Below are 14,800 nucleotides of genomic sequence, written 5' to 3'. Positions count from 1 at the left end.
GCCGCTCCGCCTTCCGGCCCGGCCGCCGCCACACTCACCCGCTCCGCGCGGCGCGGCTCCGTCCTCTTCGGCCGCGCTGGGCCGCCGCCGCCTCACGCCGCTGGGGAGGCGCCGGCCCCGCGGCCCCGGCCCGGCCGGCTGCGCCCTGCCGCTCCGCGCGCCGCCGCCGCCAGCTGGCCCCAGGCGAGCGGCCGGGCCCCCGCGGGCATGCTCCCCGGCCGTCGGCGGGCGGGAGGCGAGCGGGCGCACGTGCCGGCCGCCACGGGTGTCAGCGCTCGGTGCGCGGGCCGTGGGCGAGGGGGAGGCGGCGGCGGCCGGCGGGGCGCGGGGCCAGGCGCGCCCGCGGACCGGCCTGACAGCTCTACGCCGCGGCGCCGCCGTGCCCCGCGCGCCCCAGCGGCCGCTGCTGCCCGTGCGCGCCGGGCCCGCCTTGCATTCCCTCACTCGGCAGCGGGCCTGCGCCTCCGTCAGGCCACGCGGGGAGCCGCCCGCCCGTCCCGAGGGCCGGCCTCCGCCAGGAGCCACCCGGCAAACTTGGCGACCTCTGCCCCGGCCACCCCCGAAGGCCCGGGGCTCGCTTCCACGCAGGGAGACCCCGGGAGCGGGACCCAGCCCACGACCTCTAGGCCCTCTTAATGCCGTCAGCCTCGCCTGATTTGCTAACACTCAGGAGTCGACAGGGGAAGGGAAGGGGCAATCTGCAGGAATTGGGGGGTCCGGGGGGGAAATCAAGTCCTTTGGTAGTAAAATGACAAATTAAGGGGAACGAATGCTGGAAACCTTCGGAAGGCATTTGGAATGTGTGGACAAACAAGTCAATCGAAGTCCAAACCTTGATGCCTGGTACTTATATTCATTACCGACCAGATTTGCAGAAACAGTTCTCTCTTCAAGACACCAAATATGGTCTGGGCCAAAAACTGAAAAGCTCTTTGGTCATCGAAAGTAGTGGGAAACAGTGGGAGTAATAGTAGCCAGAGGGTAAGTTCTAGTTCTCGACCTCAAGAAGGAACTGGCAGAGGATCAGAAAATGCTTCATGTTGATGTTCCCTCCCGATTGGACTCTCCAGTTGGAAAATAAAAAGACCAGGAGGGTACTGAGTGAAATTTAAAAGAGAGCATAGAGTGTCTGTTTAGAGTGAGCAAGGATGGCTTTGTCTGCCAAGATCTGAAGTAATGGAATTAACCAGGGCACACCTAAAACCTAGTGGTAGTTTACCTATTGCCAAGTATCACCTTACAAGGTTGAGGAGCCAGGAGTGCTTTTCCCTGGAAGGGTAAGTGCAAGCTAAAGTTAAAGCAATCCAAGACAGTTCAGATACTGGGAGAGAGAACAACTGACCAAAGGTTGTCCCATCTCCTTGGAGACTGAATGGGCCAAGAAAGCCATCATAACACAGCTCACCTCAAAACACGGTCTTGTGATGTTCATACCGAGACAAAGGGTTCCCACAAATACGAAACCGTCAACTCCTTCCCTCCACTAAGAGGTTCCCAAAGACCCATTAAAGGTATTCTGAGTACACAGATCTCCAGAGTGAGACTCTACCTATAAGGCCAGTCAGAACCAAGCACCTGGATGACTGCCACTGTAACCCTGCAATGATCATACCCGACCAGTTACTTAAGTACTTTAAGGACTTAACACCATTAAAAACCAGATCTCGGGAGTTCCCGTTGTCGCTCAGTGGTTAACGAATCCAACTAGGAACCATGGGGTTGCGGGTTCGATCCCCAGCCTCCCTCAGTGGGTTGAGGATCCAGCGTTGCCTTGAGCTGTGGTGTAGGTCGCAGACACAGCTCGGATCCCTCGTTGTGGCTCCGCGTAGGCTGGTTGGTGCCTACAGCTCCGATTAGACCCCTAGCCTGGGAATCTCCATATGCTGTGGGAGCGGCCCGAGAAAAGGCAAAAAGACAAAAACAAATAAATAATAAAAACCAGGTCTCAGTAGGTAGGAATAAATATACCAATATCACAAATATCCGTGTCCACAAATATTTATTGAGTATCTGTATGTGAGAATGAAAAAGATGGTCCCTGTTCTCATGGAGCTTACAACTTCATTACTCCAGTATTTGGCTAGATTTAAAAACTGCAATAAGCACTGCTCTTTTATCTAACCGTCAGCAACAAATTCCTCACATTTATTGGTCAGTGTTACAGTAAAACTGTGAATAAAACATGGTCTTTGAAGTCTGTAGTCATAGCAATGACATGGCATATAATGTCCAACAAATACAAATTTATGGCTTGATTCCTCCTGTTTGAGAGGGGCCTATTACAATAAAACACAAAGCAGCTTAGTAACACAGATCCTAAGAATACCAGTGTAGTTTATTATTAAACTGCCACAGAACTCTTGGCAAGGCAGGAAATTATTTCCTGCAAAATTTGTGCAATATAATTGGTTTAATCAGACCTGCAAATCTCATAACCATATACAATCACTTGTGATGGGTAAATATGATTTACCTTTATGAGTCCTAAAGGGCTCTAGGTATGCATTTATTTTTTAAAGCTTCTTAAAGACTCACAGCACAAGTGGCACATTAAAATTTAGTGAAAACTGCTTTTGAGATATCTAAAAATTGGAGTTTCCGTCGTGGCACAGTGGAAACGAATCTGATTAGGAACCATGAGGTTTCGGGTTCAATCCCTGGCCTTGCTCAGTGGGTTAAGGATCCGGCGTTGCTGTGAGCTGTGGTGTAGGTCGCAGACGCGGCTCGGATATTGCACTGCTGTGGCTGTGGAGCAGGTCAGCAGCTACAGCTTCAATTAGACCCCTAGCCTGGGAATCTCCACATACCGCACCATCGGCCCTAAAAAGACAAAAAAAAAAAAAAAAAAAAAAAAAGATATCTAAAAATTAAGATGACAGGAGTTCCCGTCGTGGCGCAGTGGTTAACGAATCCGACTAGGAACCATGAGGTTGCAGTTTCGATCCCTGGCCTTGCTCAGTGGGTTAACGATCCGGCATGGCCGTGAGCTGTGGTGTAGGTTGCAGAGGCAGCTCAGATCCCGCGTTGCTGTGGCTCTGGCGTAGGCCGGCAGCTACACCTCCAATTCGACCCCTAGCCTGGGAACCTCCATATGCCGCGGGAGCGGCCCAAGAAATGGCAAAAAGACAAAACAAACAAACAAAAAAAAGATGACAAAAATGTCTTAACTTTTCTACATATATAAGTACAGAGTTCAGAATTGAAACAGCATCCAGCAAAGCACCTGGTTGATAATCAACAAAAGCAAGTCACAATCTTCATATAGATCTTCAAACGTCCAGTGGCAGCCACTTCCTTCATATGGTCCTGTTTCATAAGCCAGCACCTTTAGAAATCTAATTACGGAACATTCAAAGGAGTAACACTTTTTTTTTTTTTTTTTGGTAAAACAGCCTATATCAAATAATCCCCAAATCACTTATTTAAGAGCAAAAGACTTCTGAACTTACACAGGTAATCAATTTTTTTATTACTCGTTTTTTAAAAAACCACACACACACCAGAGGGAAGCTCATTTTAACTCCAAGAAAGCTCTTTTTTTTTTTTTGCAAAAAGAGAACATAGACCACCTAACAAATGTCAACCAACTCAAGGCAGGTTTTAAAGTCAGTTGCTGGGGGACACAGTCTACTTTTCTATCTAATAAAAGGATTAAAACTGCTACTTCAAAAGCCTACTTAGTACTCAGGATACATCTGAAACGGACTATTTATTGAAAACTTACTAAACACCAGCCACTTCACAAGCTGTCCCACAATGGTAGGAAGCTTCTTATCGCCTCATCTTCTCTTTTCTAGTGGAGGAAGGCAGGCCTGAGCAGGGTGTGGGACCCAGGTCTGTCTGGCTTGCCTGTCCACTGCCCAGTAGCTACATCTAGTGACATCAGTCCTAGTGCTGCCCAGTAGCTATGTCTACTTGGGGCCCTTGTGGGACACCTCAGGCGGCTTTTCTGGGAAAGGAAGGGGGTAGATCTGGGTGAACTGAGAGCAGTAACTCTGTTTGCATTTTAAAAGGCACTTCCCAGAAGTGGAAGATTCTCTTTACAAACAACTGCAGCTTAGCCCCAGCCAGCAACGAAAGTAGTCTACCTCCCTGGGCAACAGCTGCTTTAAAGCCTGCCACCTTTCCAGGTTTTAGGTTGTTTTTTTTAAATGGAATATTTGTACTGTGTTACCAAAGGAAAAGACAACTGAAAGAAAGCCATCTTCCTCACAGCCTCAGAGCAAAAAAATTTTTTTAAATAAGTGACTGATAATTCCAATTTATTATACACTTTACAAATCAAAGCATATGTTTTCTGAGGCACAGAAGACGGGTTTTAAATGGGCTTAATACCTTTCTTCTTCTAAGATAACTCATTGACAAGATAAAACTAATCTCTTCTGAAATGACAATTTCCTATTCTTAAGACTGTAACAGACTTTTATAATAAAAGTAGGGAACAATGAAATATCCTAATAACTTTCAAGTTAGTCTTTAATGCCATGTATAGGAACACATTAAAGGGGCTATCATTGTAAAGTCAATCCCTTTATTAAGTCTTCACACAAGTTATACTGGAGCTTGATTAAAATGAACTTTTTCTTCACTATAGGAGATTCAAAAGAAATGAGGCTAGGAAAAATACCAAGAATAAAGGCACTTGGTTCTGCTGATGAGCAATTTTGATTAGCTGGAGGTCTTTAACAGGTCGCAGGAGTTGGGAACAGAGGTTTGAGTCAGAGAGAAGGAGCAAGAGAGGCAGCTGTCAGACCGCCCCCCCTTGCCAGGAACTTGTCAAGCTGAGATGGGGGCATGGCTATAGGCACCAGGCCTGGGGCTCAGCTTGGTCAGGCTTTGGTAAAGGGGGCTCAAAGGCATACACATACCCTAATAATGGGTAGCTTGGCTCACTGTAACTACATGCCACTAAGAGCTACATAAGGAGAAAAAGCTCAAAAGTAAACCAAACTTTAAAATTTGGATCAGTGAGAATCAATGCTGAAAGTCTGGAATGAGTCCGTTTATCAACAATACCAAGTTTCAAACATGTGGGCACTGGGTCCTGACCAGCCACCAAAAAGTGGGCAGCTAAGCAGCTTAGACTTGACCAGGCAGGGGTCAGGACAATACCTGCTGGTGCTCCTAATCAGGGCACAGTCTCCTGCCCACATGCTACTCCAGGAGGCACTATCAAGGCACTGGGCTGGAGCCCTCTGGCAAGGCCAAGCAAAAGGAACCAAGCTCTATCTAGACAAGTTCCCTGACCAGTAACCAGCAGGGCAGGGCACTCTGATCTCAACCTACTGTTCTCACAGCAGCTACTTAGGGAGAAGTTGCTTTTCTTTTTGGTAGGGGTGGAAAGGGGTTAAAAATGTCTTCGTGAGGACTCTGACAACAGAAGCCATGTACATTGCAGGAACTAGGGCTGCTCTTACAACTTCACTCAGTGGTGGCCCGTATTTCATCATGAAAGCTCTATCAACTCATTGTCAAGGGTGTGAGACCCAAGTTACATTCAGAATGATGGGCAGAAAGCTACAGCTCTCCAACTGTTTAACTTTCTGAAAAGTACTATATACATCACAATGTTAGAGAATTACATTGCTCTCATTTCTCTTTCCTTACAAATGATAAAATTTAAGGGAAACAAAATGAGATATTCTTACTTCAAAGCTTTCCAATATTTTGTTATTTTCAATATTTCCATTATTAACTATTCTAATATTTATTCTAAAACATTTCAGACAGGAACTGCATTACCACTTTATTTTTTTTTAATTTTTTTTCTTTTTACGGATGATTTTATTTTATTTTTTTTGCTTTTTAGGCTGTACCCACGGCACAAGGAGGTTCCCAGGCTAGGGGTCTAATCAGAGCTACGGCTGCCGGCCTACATCACAGCCACAGCAACACAGGACCCAAGCCGTGTCTGCAAACTACACCACAGCTCACAGCAACACCAGATCCTTAACCCACTGAGCGAGGCCAGGGATCGAACCTGCGTCCTCATGGATGCTAGTCGGGTTTGCTAACCACTGAGCCACGACGGGAACTCCTGCATTACCGTTTTAAAAAACCTTCAACAACTAACTCCAGGGTGTGCTGTAATTTTCTTTTCTTATATTCAGCATGTATTAGTCTATCATTATGGAAGCTGTTCTTAAGCATTTATTTAAAAAAAAAGAATCATATTCACAATGTAGAACAAGTGTATAAAATTGGTGTGCAAAGTTAACTGTAAAAGGATAACACTATTTGTTTAGAAACAAGCTGCCTCCCCTGTTTACATTTCCTTATTCTTGATATAAACTGGAGACATATACTATTTAAAAATAATACTTTTTAAATAGTAAAATATACAAGAGATTCCTGAGCATAACAAAAATATCTTGAAAATATGTGGCCATTTGGAGTATAAAATAGCAAGTGTAAAGAATAGCATGATTGTAAAACTACGGTTTGAAGGCTTATAAACAGTACAAAATAGTTTGCCTTTTCTGAGTGCATAATTATACTTTAGTGCAAAAAAAAGTCTCAAAATTTAATGGCTACAAATCTCAAAGATTTGCAGAGGTGCGTAAAACATGAAATTTCTTTAATGTCATGCGAACTGAACCCAGCTCTCGATTAATCTTCTCCAAACGATCTTCCAAGGCTTCCTAGGTGAAAATAATGGAAAGGCTTAATTAGAACTCTACATCAAGTTCAGTGGTACTATAATTACCATCAAAATGACCTTTCTTTTAGCAAAAGAGCAAGTATAAAATCAAAATCACAGGTTTTTTTGTTTGTTTTGTCTTTTGTCTTTTGAGGGCCGCACCCAGGGCATATGGAAGTTCCCAGGCTAGAGGTCTAATCGGAGCTGTTGCTGCAGGCCTACACCATAGCTCACAAGCAACGCTGGGTCCTTAAACCCACTGAGCAAGGCCAGGGAGCGAACCCACAACCTCATGGTTCCCAGTAGGATTCGTTTCCACTGAGCCATGACGGGAACTCCAAAATCACTTATTTTGGTTTTTACATAAATCATCATTTACATTCTTTCTTTTTTTGCCATACCCACAGCATGCAGAAATTCCCAGGCCAGAGATTGAACTCAGGGCAGAGTAGCGACCCGAGCCACAGCAGTCGACAATGCCAGATCCTTAACCCGCTGAGCCACCAAGGAGTTCCTACATTATTTCTTTTAAAGTGAACATAAGTCAGAATTCCCTTGTGGCATAGTAGGTTAAGGATGTGGCATTGTCGCTGCTGTGGTGTGGGTTTGATCCCACAGATGTAGCCCTCCCCCCAAAAAAAACCACTAAATTAAACATAAAACAATTTTTCAACCATTCAAGATAACTGCTGAGCTTTAAATACAGAACAGTATAAGAGGAACCTAGGAGGTTCTTCATGTATTTCACCAGAAATAACAGACACATGACTGGTACCATATCCCACTTAGGAATATATCAAATAATTACTCTTTTTTTTTTTTTTTTGCTGCACCAGCAACATGTAGAAGTGCCCCGGCCAGGAAACAAACTCATGACACAGCAGGACCCAAGCTGCTATAAGTGACAATACCAGATCCCCAACCCACTGTACAAGGGAACTCCTGTTTAATACATTTTTAAATAATGACTGTAAATGCTTAAAATAAGACTTAAAGGGCACTAGTTTCTGTTCATATGTGTCAAAGCTATTTCAATCCAGCAAGAAGACACGTGGAAGACAAGACAAATATATAAACAAATAATATATATATAAACAAATGTTTCATGTACATCTAGAATTAGAGTATCAACAAGTTTTCCTTCTGCCTTCTCAGTGTTGAGTTTTATCCAAATTATTGGATAAAAACTTTCAGAACTAAAAATAATAATGAACAGAAAGTCAGAAAAAAAAAAAGAGAAGGATACAGACCCTAGAAAAAGACCTCTGCTATTTTCTGTGTCTTTCTTTCCAATTGGTATCATACATCAATCTGAAAATGAACTTTTTCCTGACTTCCAGGCACTGAAAAGCCAAAACACATATGTAGTTATATAAGAGATATATTCCTGATGTTAAGTTTAAAATGTTACAAAAAGAACTGATTTAAAATGTCCATGGTTTCGTAGTTCCCGTCGTGGCTCAGTGGTTAACCAATCTGACTGGCTCAGTGGGTTAAGGATCTGGCATTACTCTGAGCTGTGGTGTGGGTTGCAGATTCAGCTCGGATCCCACATTGCTGTGGCTCTGGTGTAGGCCGGAGGCTACAGCTCTGATTGGACCCCTAGCCTGGGAACCTCCATATGCCGCGGGAACAGCCCAAGAAAATGGCAAAAAGACAAAAAAAAATAATAATAATAAATTAAATTAAATGTCCATGGTTTCATGCATTTTAATTCTCAACTAAAAGAAATGCACATAGGCCACTTTGTCTACACTATCTCCTGCTCAAAAAATGGAATCATACCTCTCTTTCTAACCTCACATCCTGTCCAACTGCAAAGTCCAACTGTTTTACATGTTTACTAAATGGAAAGGGGTTCAGAAATAAAGCACAGACCGGAAGGAAAAAATAAACATAAAAGAGAAGATTTAATGTAAAATTTGTTAACAGACATATTGTCATTTGCTCCCAAATTAGTTTCTTGACAACATAATGGCATGAACACCTTTTTCTTGGAAGTTTAAAGGTAAAATCACTTTTATTTCTGAAAGCTTATATGCAATTATGAAATATGCTATAACTACCAAACATTTCCTATAAAAGCTAAAAAGTTTTCATGTGGAGCTCCCTGGTGGCTCAGGAGGTTAAGGACCTGGTATTGTCACCGCTGTGGCACAGGTTCAATCCCTGGCCAGGGGAATTTCTGCATTCCATAGTGTGGCCAAAAAAAAAAAAAAATCATTACAGATAAATAGAGCACTGACCAGCATCAAGCCCTCAAAGGAGATTCGAGCTAAGACACACCTGGTTTAATCTTGTCTGCAAAGTGGTTCGTCCTCCAGTAGAAGGCATTCGACTTAGAGCTGCCTCAATCTGTTAACACACAAAAAATGTTTAAATAAAAATAGAAGAATTCTAATTACTGGCAGGAAGGTTTATAATAGAATGGAAAGACTTCAGCCTAGTGCTTTCTTGTCCATCTCGACTTCACATAAGTTGGCTTTGTCATAATTAGGCATGACAGCTCAGTCACGCATGTGTCCCGCACAGCTTTATGTGTATCCACAGCAACTTTCCCTGTAGGTTGACTCAGTAATTCCCTTCTGACTACTCCTCAGACATAAGTATTAAGTTCAGAAAAAGATTTAAAACACTTTTGTTTGTTTTTACCTGGTCTTTTTCTTTTGTAAGTTCGTCAAAAAAACGTTCCGTTTCAGCTAGAGTCCTAATTTTTGCCGTGTACTCAAAGTCATTACCCTGTGACGTGGCTGAAGTGGACTGCCCAGGTTCATGGCTAAGCGGTTTACTCTTCTCCCAAGCTGGCCTCACAGAGACTTTCTTCACCCCATTTGGCAATGGTTCGGGGGAAGAGCTATGATCAACATGGATGTCAGTGGCTTTTTCTGAGTATTTTTTTTCTGTCAGAGGAAAAAGAAATTTATTTTATCCCTTATCAACTTTTCTAACAGACCACAGGCATACTAAATTTGTTCACCCAACTTCACTTTCTGGAAATGGCTGCTGCACGGCCAAAACATGTAATGAAAAGAGATATGTAATCAATCATATATACTTAGTTTTTTTCCTTCACAGAATTTTAAAAGCCTTGCCCTCTTCACAAACTCCCTAAATGAACATAGCAAACTTTCTGTAAATTTAAAGCAAAAAAAAAAAAAATTTTAAAGTGAAACAACACATTTAGTGAACATGTAACAACACTACAGTTAACATTTTAAGGGCCTACTTGAGTGATTCCACATTCCTTTTAACTTTATCCCAAACTTAAAATATAAATGAGAAAAAGAAAAAATTATCTAAAGCCTAAGTTGTGTATAAGTTATAGAATATAAGAGTAAAGAGGAAAACTGAACAGTATGGCCCTGGTAATCAAACATTAACATGCCCTGGACCTCAGTTTCCCAACCTTCCAATGAGGATAACAACATTGACAGATAATACGAGCATCACAAATGCTTATTTTTAGAGGCCCTTGGGTTAAAAAAAAAGGATTGAAGTGCAGGATATAACATTTAGAACTTTGAAAAGATACCAGAAACTCACAAAATCAATGACTAAAACCATAACTAATAATGTTTTAGGAAAAGATACCTTCCAAGTCATCTAGAGGAAGAAACTGGAGTTGTTTCCTTGGATTGGTACGTTGTAATGTAGACACAGGAACAGTATCTAAATCATCCAAAAGTATATCAAATCTATTGAATGAAGCAAGTTACTTGTGAGAAAAAAGTGTTAACTGATTATCTCCACAAGAAAGATGAGCTGGCATCCAGATAACTCACATATTTACATACTTTCAAGAGAAAGCTGGTCATATAATTTTTTTAAAACTGAAACAATATTTTCTAACACAAAATTATATTTACCTACTGGCGACTTAAAGCATTAATCAAGACATTATCTTATTTGATCTTCATAACAACCACATGAAATAAGCAGGTAGGCATTATTATCCCCGTTTTATAGAAGAGGAAACTGAGGTTCAACATGCTTCAGCAATTTCCCCAAGAGCCTGATGGAGCTGGGTCACCAGGCCCCATGTCCTTAGCAGTCAGTGGTCTTCCCACCGCAGCACACTCTGCTGACCACACTTCAGGGGGAGAACAATTTTCTCAGGAGCACAGGTAACCTTACGTTTAGTGCCAGGGTCATACCAGGACAGCCCACTTTTCTATACAAATGGCCCTAAATTTTCCCTGCATCTTAAGCCTTGTCAGTAAAACAAAGAATTATCATTGTATATCCAAAGGCTGGAAGTGGTTCTGAGGTGGTATTTAAATTTTATAGGCGCCAATTTATAAAGTTAACAGTTTTCATGTATTGTAGTACTTTTTTACTTCTAGTATGGCATTCATTTAAATGATTTATATCCATAGAATTCCCATTGACAACTGAAAAATTAGTGATAGCTACAGGCATAAGTTGACTTTTTTATTTTGTCTTTTTTTTTTTTTTTTGTCCTTTTAGGGCCATGCCTACGGAATGTGGAAGTTCCCAGGCTAGGGGTCGAATTGGCTACACCACAGCCACAGCAATGTAGGATCCGACACATGTCTGTGACCTATACCACAGCTCATGGCAATACCAGATCCTTAACCCACTGAGCGAGGCCAGGGATCGAACCCACGTCCTCATGGATGCTAGTTGGGTTCGTTAACCGGTGAACCATGACAGGAACTCAAGTGGACATTTTTAAAAAAACAATATCTATATTTTATTCTACTATTTTACAGAACTTACCGAATCGGACTGCTTTCATTTTTGCTAAGCAGATGACTAAATCCTGGGGACAAATTTTCTTTAGGGGATCGCTTTGGACTATAAGCCACAGTCACTGGTGTTAACATAATCTCTCTTTTTGCTAGAGAGGAAAAGAAGAGGAGTTAGTTTTTCCTTCTAGGTATATACTACGTTGGCAGAACATATTCCTTTTCAGCACTTTTTTTCTAACTTTAAAAGAAATACATTTTCATTGTAACACTTTCCAAAAGATAAATAAGAGTATATGAAATAAAAATAATTCATAATCCTAACATCTAGAGGAAACCACTGTCAACATTTTAGTATATTAGACTGTAGTTTCAGCACTCTGACTCAAAACTGGTTTTTCAGGATTTTAGAAGTCGACTGGAAATAAGATGGAAACACCAGTGCCTAGTGAACATTCCTACTAACAGTCATATCTCCTCAGCAGTTACAGAAACAGAAATTAAGGATACAGAAATCCAATGCCTAACTTTAAAACCATACTTGTAACTGGCTAAAGAAAACGGTGACTAATGCTGAGTAACCTTAGAGTTAAATACCTGGGGGAAAAAACATCTTTTTCCAGGCCAGCTTAATTTGTTTGAACAAATGTTTAAGTACATAGTCATCAAAATAGATAGCTGAGTTGGTCTCAAAAACTGTGAAGTGATATTAGTTGCAAAACACTTGTGGGACACAAGAAAATCTCACTTTGATAAACAGTGAGAATTTCTTCAGTCACAGACACAGCAACTGGGCAGCCAGACAGTATCAGTGGACAAGAGCACACTTAGGGCAACTGTTCAGAGCACTGTACTAGTGCTAGGACAGGAGGAAGGGAAACTGAGAGTCAAACAGTGTGTACAGCTCAGATGTCCCCCTTCCAAGCACAGAAGACCCAGACCTCTAACTCTTACTTGGAGCACATGATTTACGATTTGATGGTGGTAAAGATGACGATCTCTGCGAAGCAGAATGAAATCGCTTTTGTCTTTGCTGGGCACCTTTCTCTGGGGACTGACCAGCGTTGACTGAAGTGTCAGCTTGCCGGGAAGTCACTAATTCTATAACAGAAACATGTAAGAACAAACAAACAAACAAAACAAACCTAGCTTCAGTGATCTGCCTTTATTAACAGATGGTTGGACCAAGCAAGCAATTCTTCTATCTAGATTATAATGATGATTTACACCACATTACAATGATAAAAAAAAAAAAATGCTTGATGAAGAAAAATGTGGGAGTTTATAATGAATTCATTCTGGTTCTCTGTTTACATTTGGCATTCAAGGTGATTTTTCAAGAGAGTTTATTTTTAGAAAGCAGGTCACTAATTTATTTACTAGGAGAAACTGCTTTGGAGATGGAACGCCAGAGACGTTAATGACATGATTAGCAGGCCCCACCAAATACACACCAGAAAAAGTACAAATGCCTGGACCTGTGGGAAAAAAAGGTATTAAACATACTTCTTGTCCCAATGACAGAGGCTCTCTCCCAAGAAAGGGAGAGTAGGCAATGTAACATCTCACCACAAGGGCACCAAATGTCTGTCATACCTTTTTGGTATGAGCATCTAAGACAAACATACAGAAAAATTTTCAAATATCTTTAAGAATGCCATGTGAGGAGTTCCCGTCCTAGCGCAGTGGTTAACAAATCCAACTAGGAACCATGGGGTTGCGGGTTCAATCCCTGGCCTTGCTCAGTGGGTTGGGGATCTGGCATTGTCGTGAGCTGTGGTGTAGGTCGCAGACGCAGCTCAGATCCCGTGTTGCTGTGGCTCTGGCGTAGGCTGGTGGCTACAGCTCTGATTGGACCCCTAGCCTGGGAATATCCATATGCCGAGGGAGCAGCTCAAGAAAAGGCAAAAAGACAAAAAAAAAAAAAAAAAAAAAAAAAAAAAAGAATGCCATGTAAATCTTTAAGAATTAGAACTAATATGTCATTTGCTTTGTATAAAAGGTACATATGTGAGGTGATGATAAATCAACAACTAGGGGATTCAACTATCTAAAATGGGGCTGAAGCAGCAACAAAACAAATTTAACTTTTTATTTCATTACTTGAGGTATTTCATTTTAAGAAGGTAATATCATGGGGGGGAGGGGGCAGAAAAATATATATCTATACTGATGTCAAACAAGGAATAAAATACTTACTATTTGAGGCGTCTTCTTTTTCTGTCTGTGTGCCCCAATTTTTAAATATTTTTTCTTCATCAAGTTCTTTCAAAGCTTTCATGATTGGTGCGTCTGAAGTCTCTCTTTGTTTTTTTATCAATAAACTTGAACTTCCAAGCGAAGGATCCTTTTCCAGAGGAGAATGGTACCTTAAATAATAATTATAAGACACACAGTGCTATGGACTGAATATTTGTGTCTCCCCCAAATTCTTATGTTGACGCTCCAATCCCCAATGCAATGGTGTCTAGAGGAGTGGGGCCTTTTGGGGGTGATCAGGCTGTGATGAGGTCATGAGGGTAAAGCTCTCCCTGCTGGGATTAGTGCCCTTTTAAAAAGAGGAAGAGTCAGCTTGATCTGCACACATCCACCAGGGAAAGGCCATGTGAGGACAGAAGCAGGATTCAGCCACACTGGCACCCTGACCTCAGACTTCCCACCTACTGAACCATAGGAAATAACTGTTGCTTAAGCCACCCAGTCAAGGGTAATTTGTTAGAGCAGCCTGAACAGTTTACTGAGATTATCAGGGGAATAACATGAGGGTTGACGGTTATACTCCACAATGAATATGTATGCTTTACAATGCAAATCAATAAAATTAAGCCTCCAAGTAATAGACCAGTGCCTCCCAATCTTTTTCATGGCCTAGAACATACAGAAATACGATATTTACATGGACTCTGGAGCAAGGAAATGATGTTGCTCATGGGGTCTCCAGCTATTAGAGGGTGAGGATCAATCTCTTGTCCTAACCACAAGCACATGGGTAAGGCACACCACTCTGCACAGCCTACGAAAGGACCGTTTCCTAAAAGCACTAGCCTTTCCAAGTGAAATAAAAATCAGATCCTTGAAATTAAAACATTAAAGAAACAAGGAGAGGGTTCTTTCTACCTTCCTCAACTTTGAAAGGCAACTGAAATTATAACAGTTCCTTTGTATGTATGATCTCCGACGAAGTTATTTTACCCAGGAGTGCAGGTCTCCTCCAGCTGGTTGTCCACCTGACCATCCTGCGTGTCCAGAGGCTGGCCGGTAAAGATAGAATATTCTGCTCCGGGTATCAGCCACTTCCGCCTGCTGACGTCTGCGGTTGCTAGCGTGCTATTGGGAAGAAGTGCTCTCAGGCAGGGCAAGGTTTGCGCTTCAGTTTAGATTGAGCACATACTGAAAACACCCTGCTTTGAGATATTATTTACACAGTAATTTAAAAAGCACACAAAACAAT

General features: G+C 42.1%; 2 protein-coding genes across 12 annotated transcripts in view; both read right to left on the bottom strand.

Moving 5' to 3' along the window:
• The window catches only part of PITPNM2 (phosphatidylinositol transfer protein membrane associated 2), a 155,378-nt gene extending 155,279 nt beyond the window's left edge, over positions 1-99 (bottom strand). Inside the window, exon 1 of one of the 2 annotated variants that reach the window (XM_005670599.3) lies at positions 39-99. The gene's annotated coding sequence lies outside the window, so the exon portion shown is untranslated. The remainder of the gene's footprint in view (positions 1-38) is intronic. The other variant, XM_013982792.2, reaches the window with a different exon arrangement.
• Positions 3,443-14,800, bottom strand: part of MPHOSPH9 (M-phase phosphoprotein 9) — a 67,730-nt gene continuing 56,372 nt past the window's right edge. For 3 of the 10 annotated variants that reach the window (XM_021074060.1, XM_013982787.2, XM_013982789.2), the window contains 8 exons: positions 14,542-14,676; positions 13,549-13,718; positions 12,304-12,450; positions 11,381-11,501; positions 10,232-10,335; positions 9,293-9,540; positions 8,927-8,995; positions 3,443-6,641 (listed from right to left, as the gene is read on the bottom strand). In XM_021074060.1, coding sequence (XP_020929719.1) covers positions 6,540-6,641; positions 8,927-8,995; positions 9,293-9,540; positions 10,232-10,335; positions 11,381-11,501; positions 12,304-12,450; positions 13,549-13,718; positions 14,542-14,676 — 1,096 coding nt within the window. In that variant the 3' untranslated portion in view covers positions 3,443-6,539. Of the gene's footprint in view, positions 6,642-7,890; positions 7,984-8,926; positions 8,996-9,292; positions 9,541-10,231; positions 10,336-11,380; positions 11,502-12,303; positions 12,451-13,548; positions 13,719-14,541; positions 14,677-14,800 lie in introns of those variants that run through there. The other 7 variants (XM_013982790.2, XM_013982788.2, XM_021074063.1 and 4 more) reach the window with 5 other exon arrangements.

Source organism: Sus scrofa, chromosome 14, assembly GCF_000003025.6.
Source record: "Sus scrofa isolate TJ Tabasco breed Duroc chromosome 14, Sscrofa11.1, whole genome shotgun sequence".
Taxonomy (NCBI): domain Eukaryota; kingdom Metazoa; phylum Chordata; class Mammalia; order Artiodactyla; family Suidae; genus Sus; species Sus scrofa.
The sequence above is the reverse complement of the archived record's forward strand: the minus strand, read 5'-3'. Positions and strand labels throughout refer to the sequence as shown.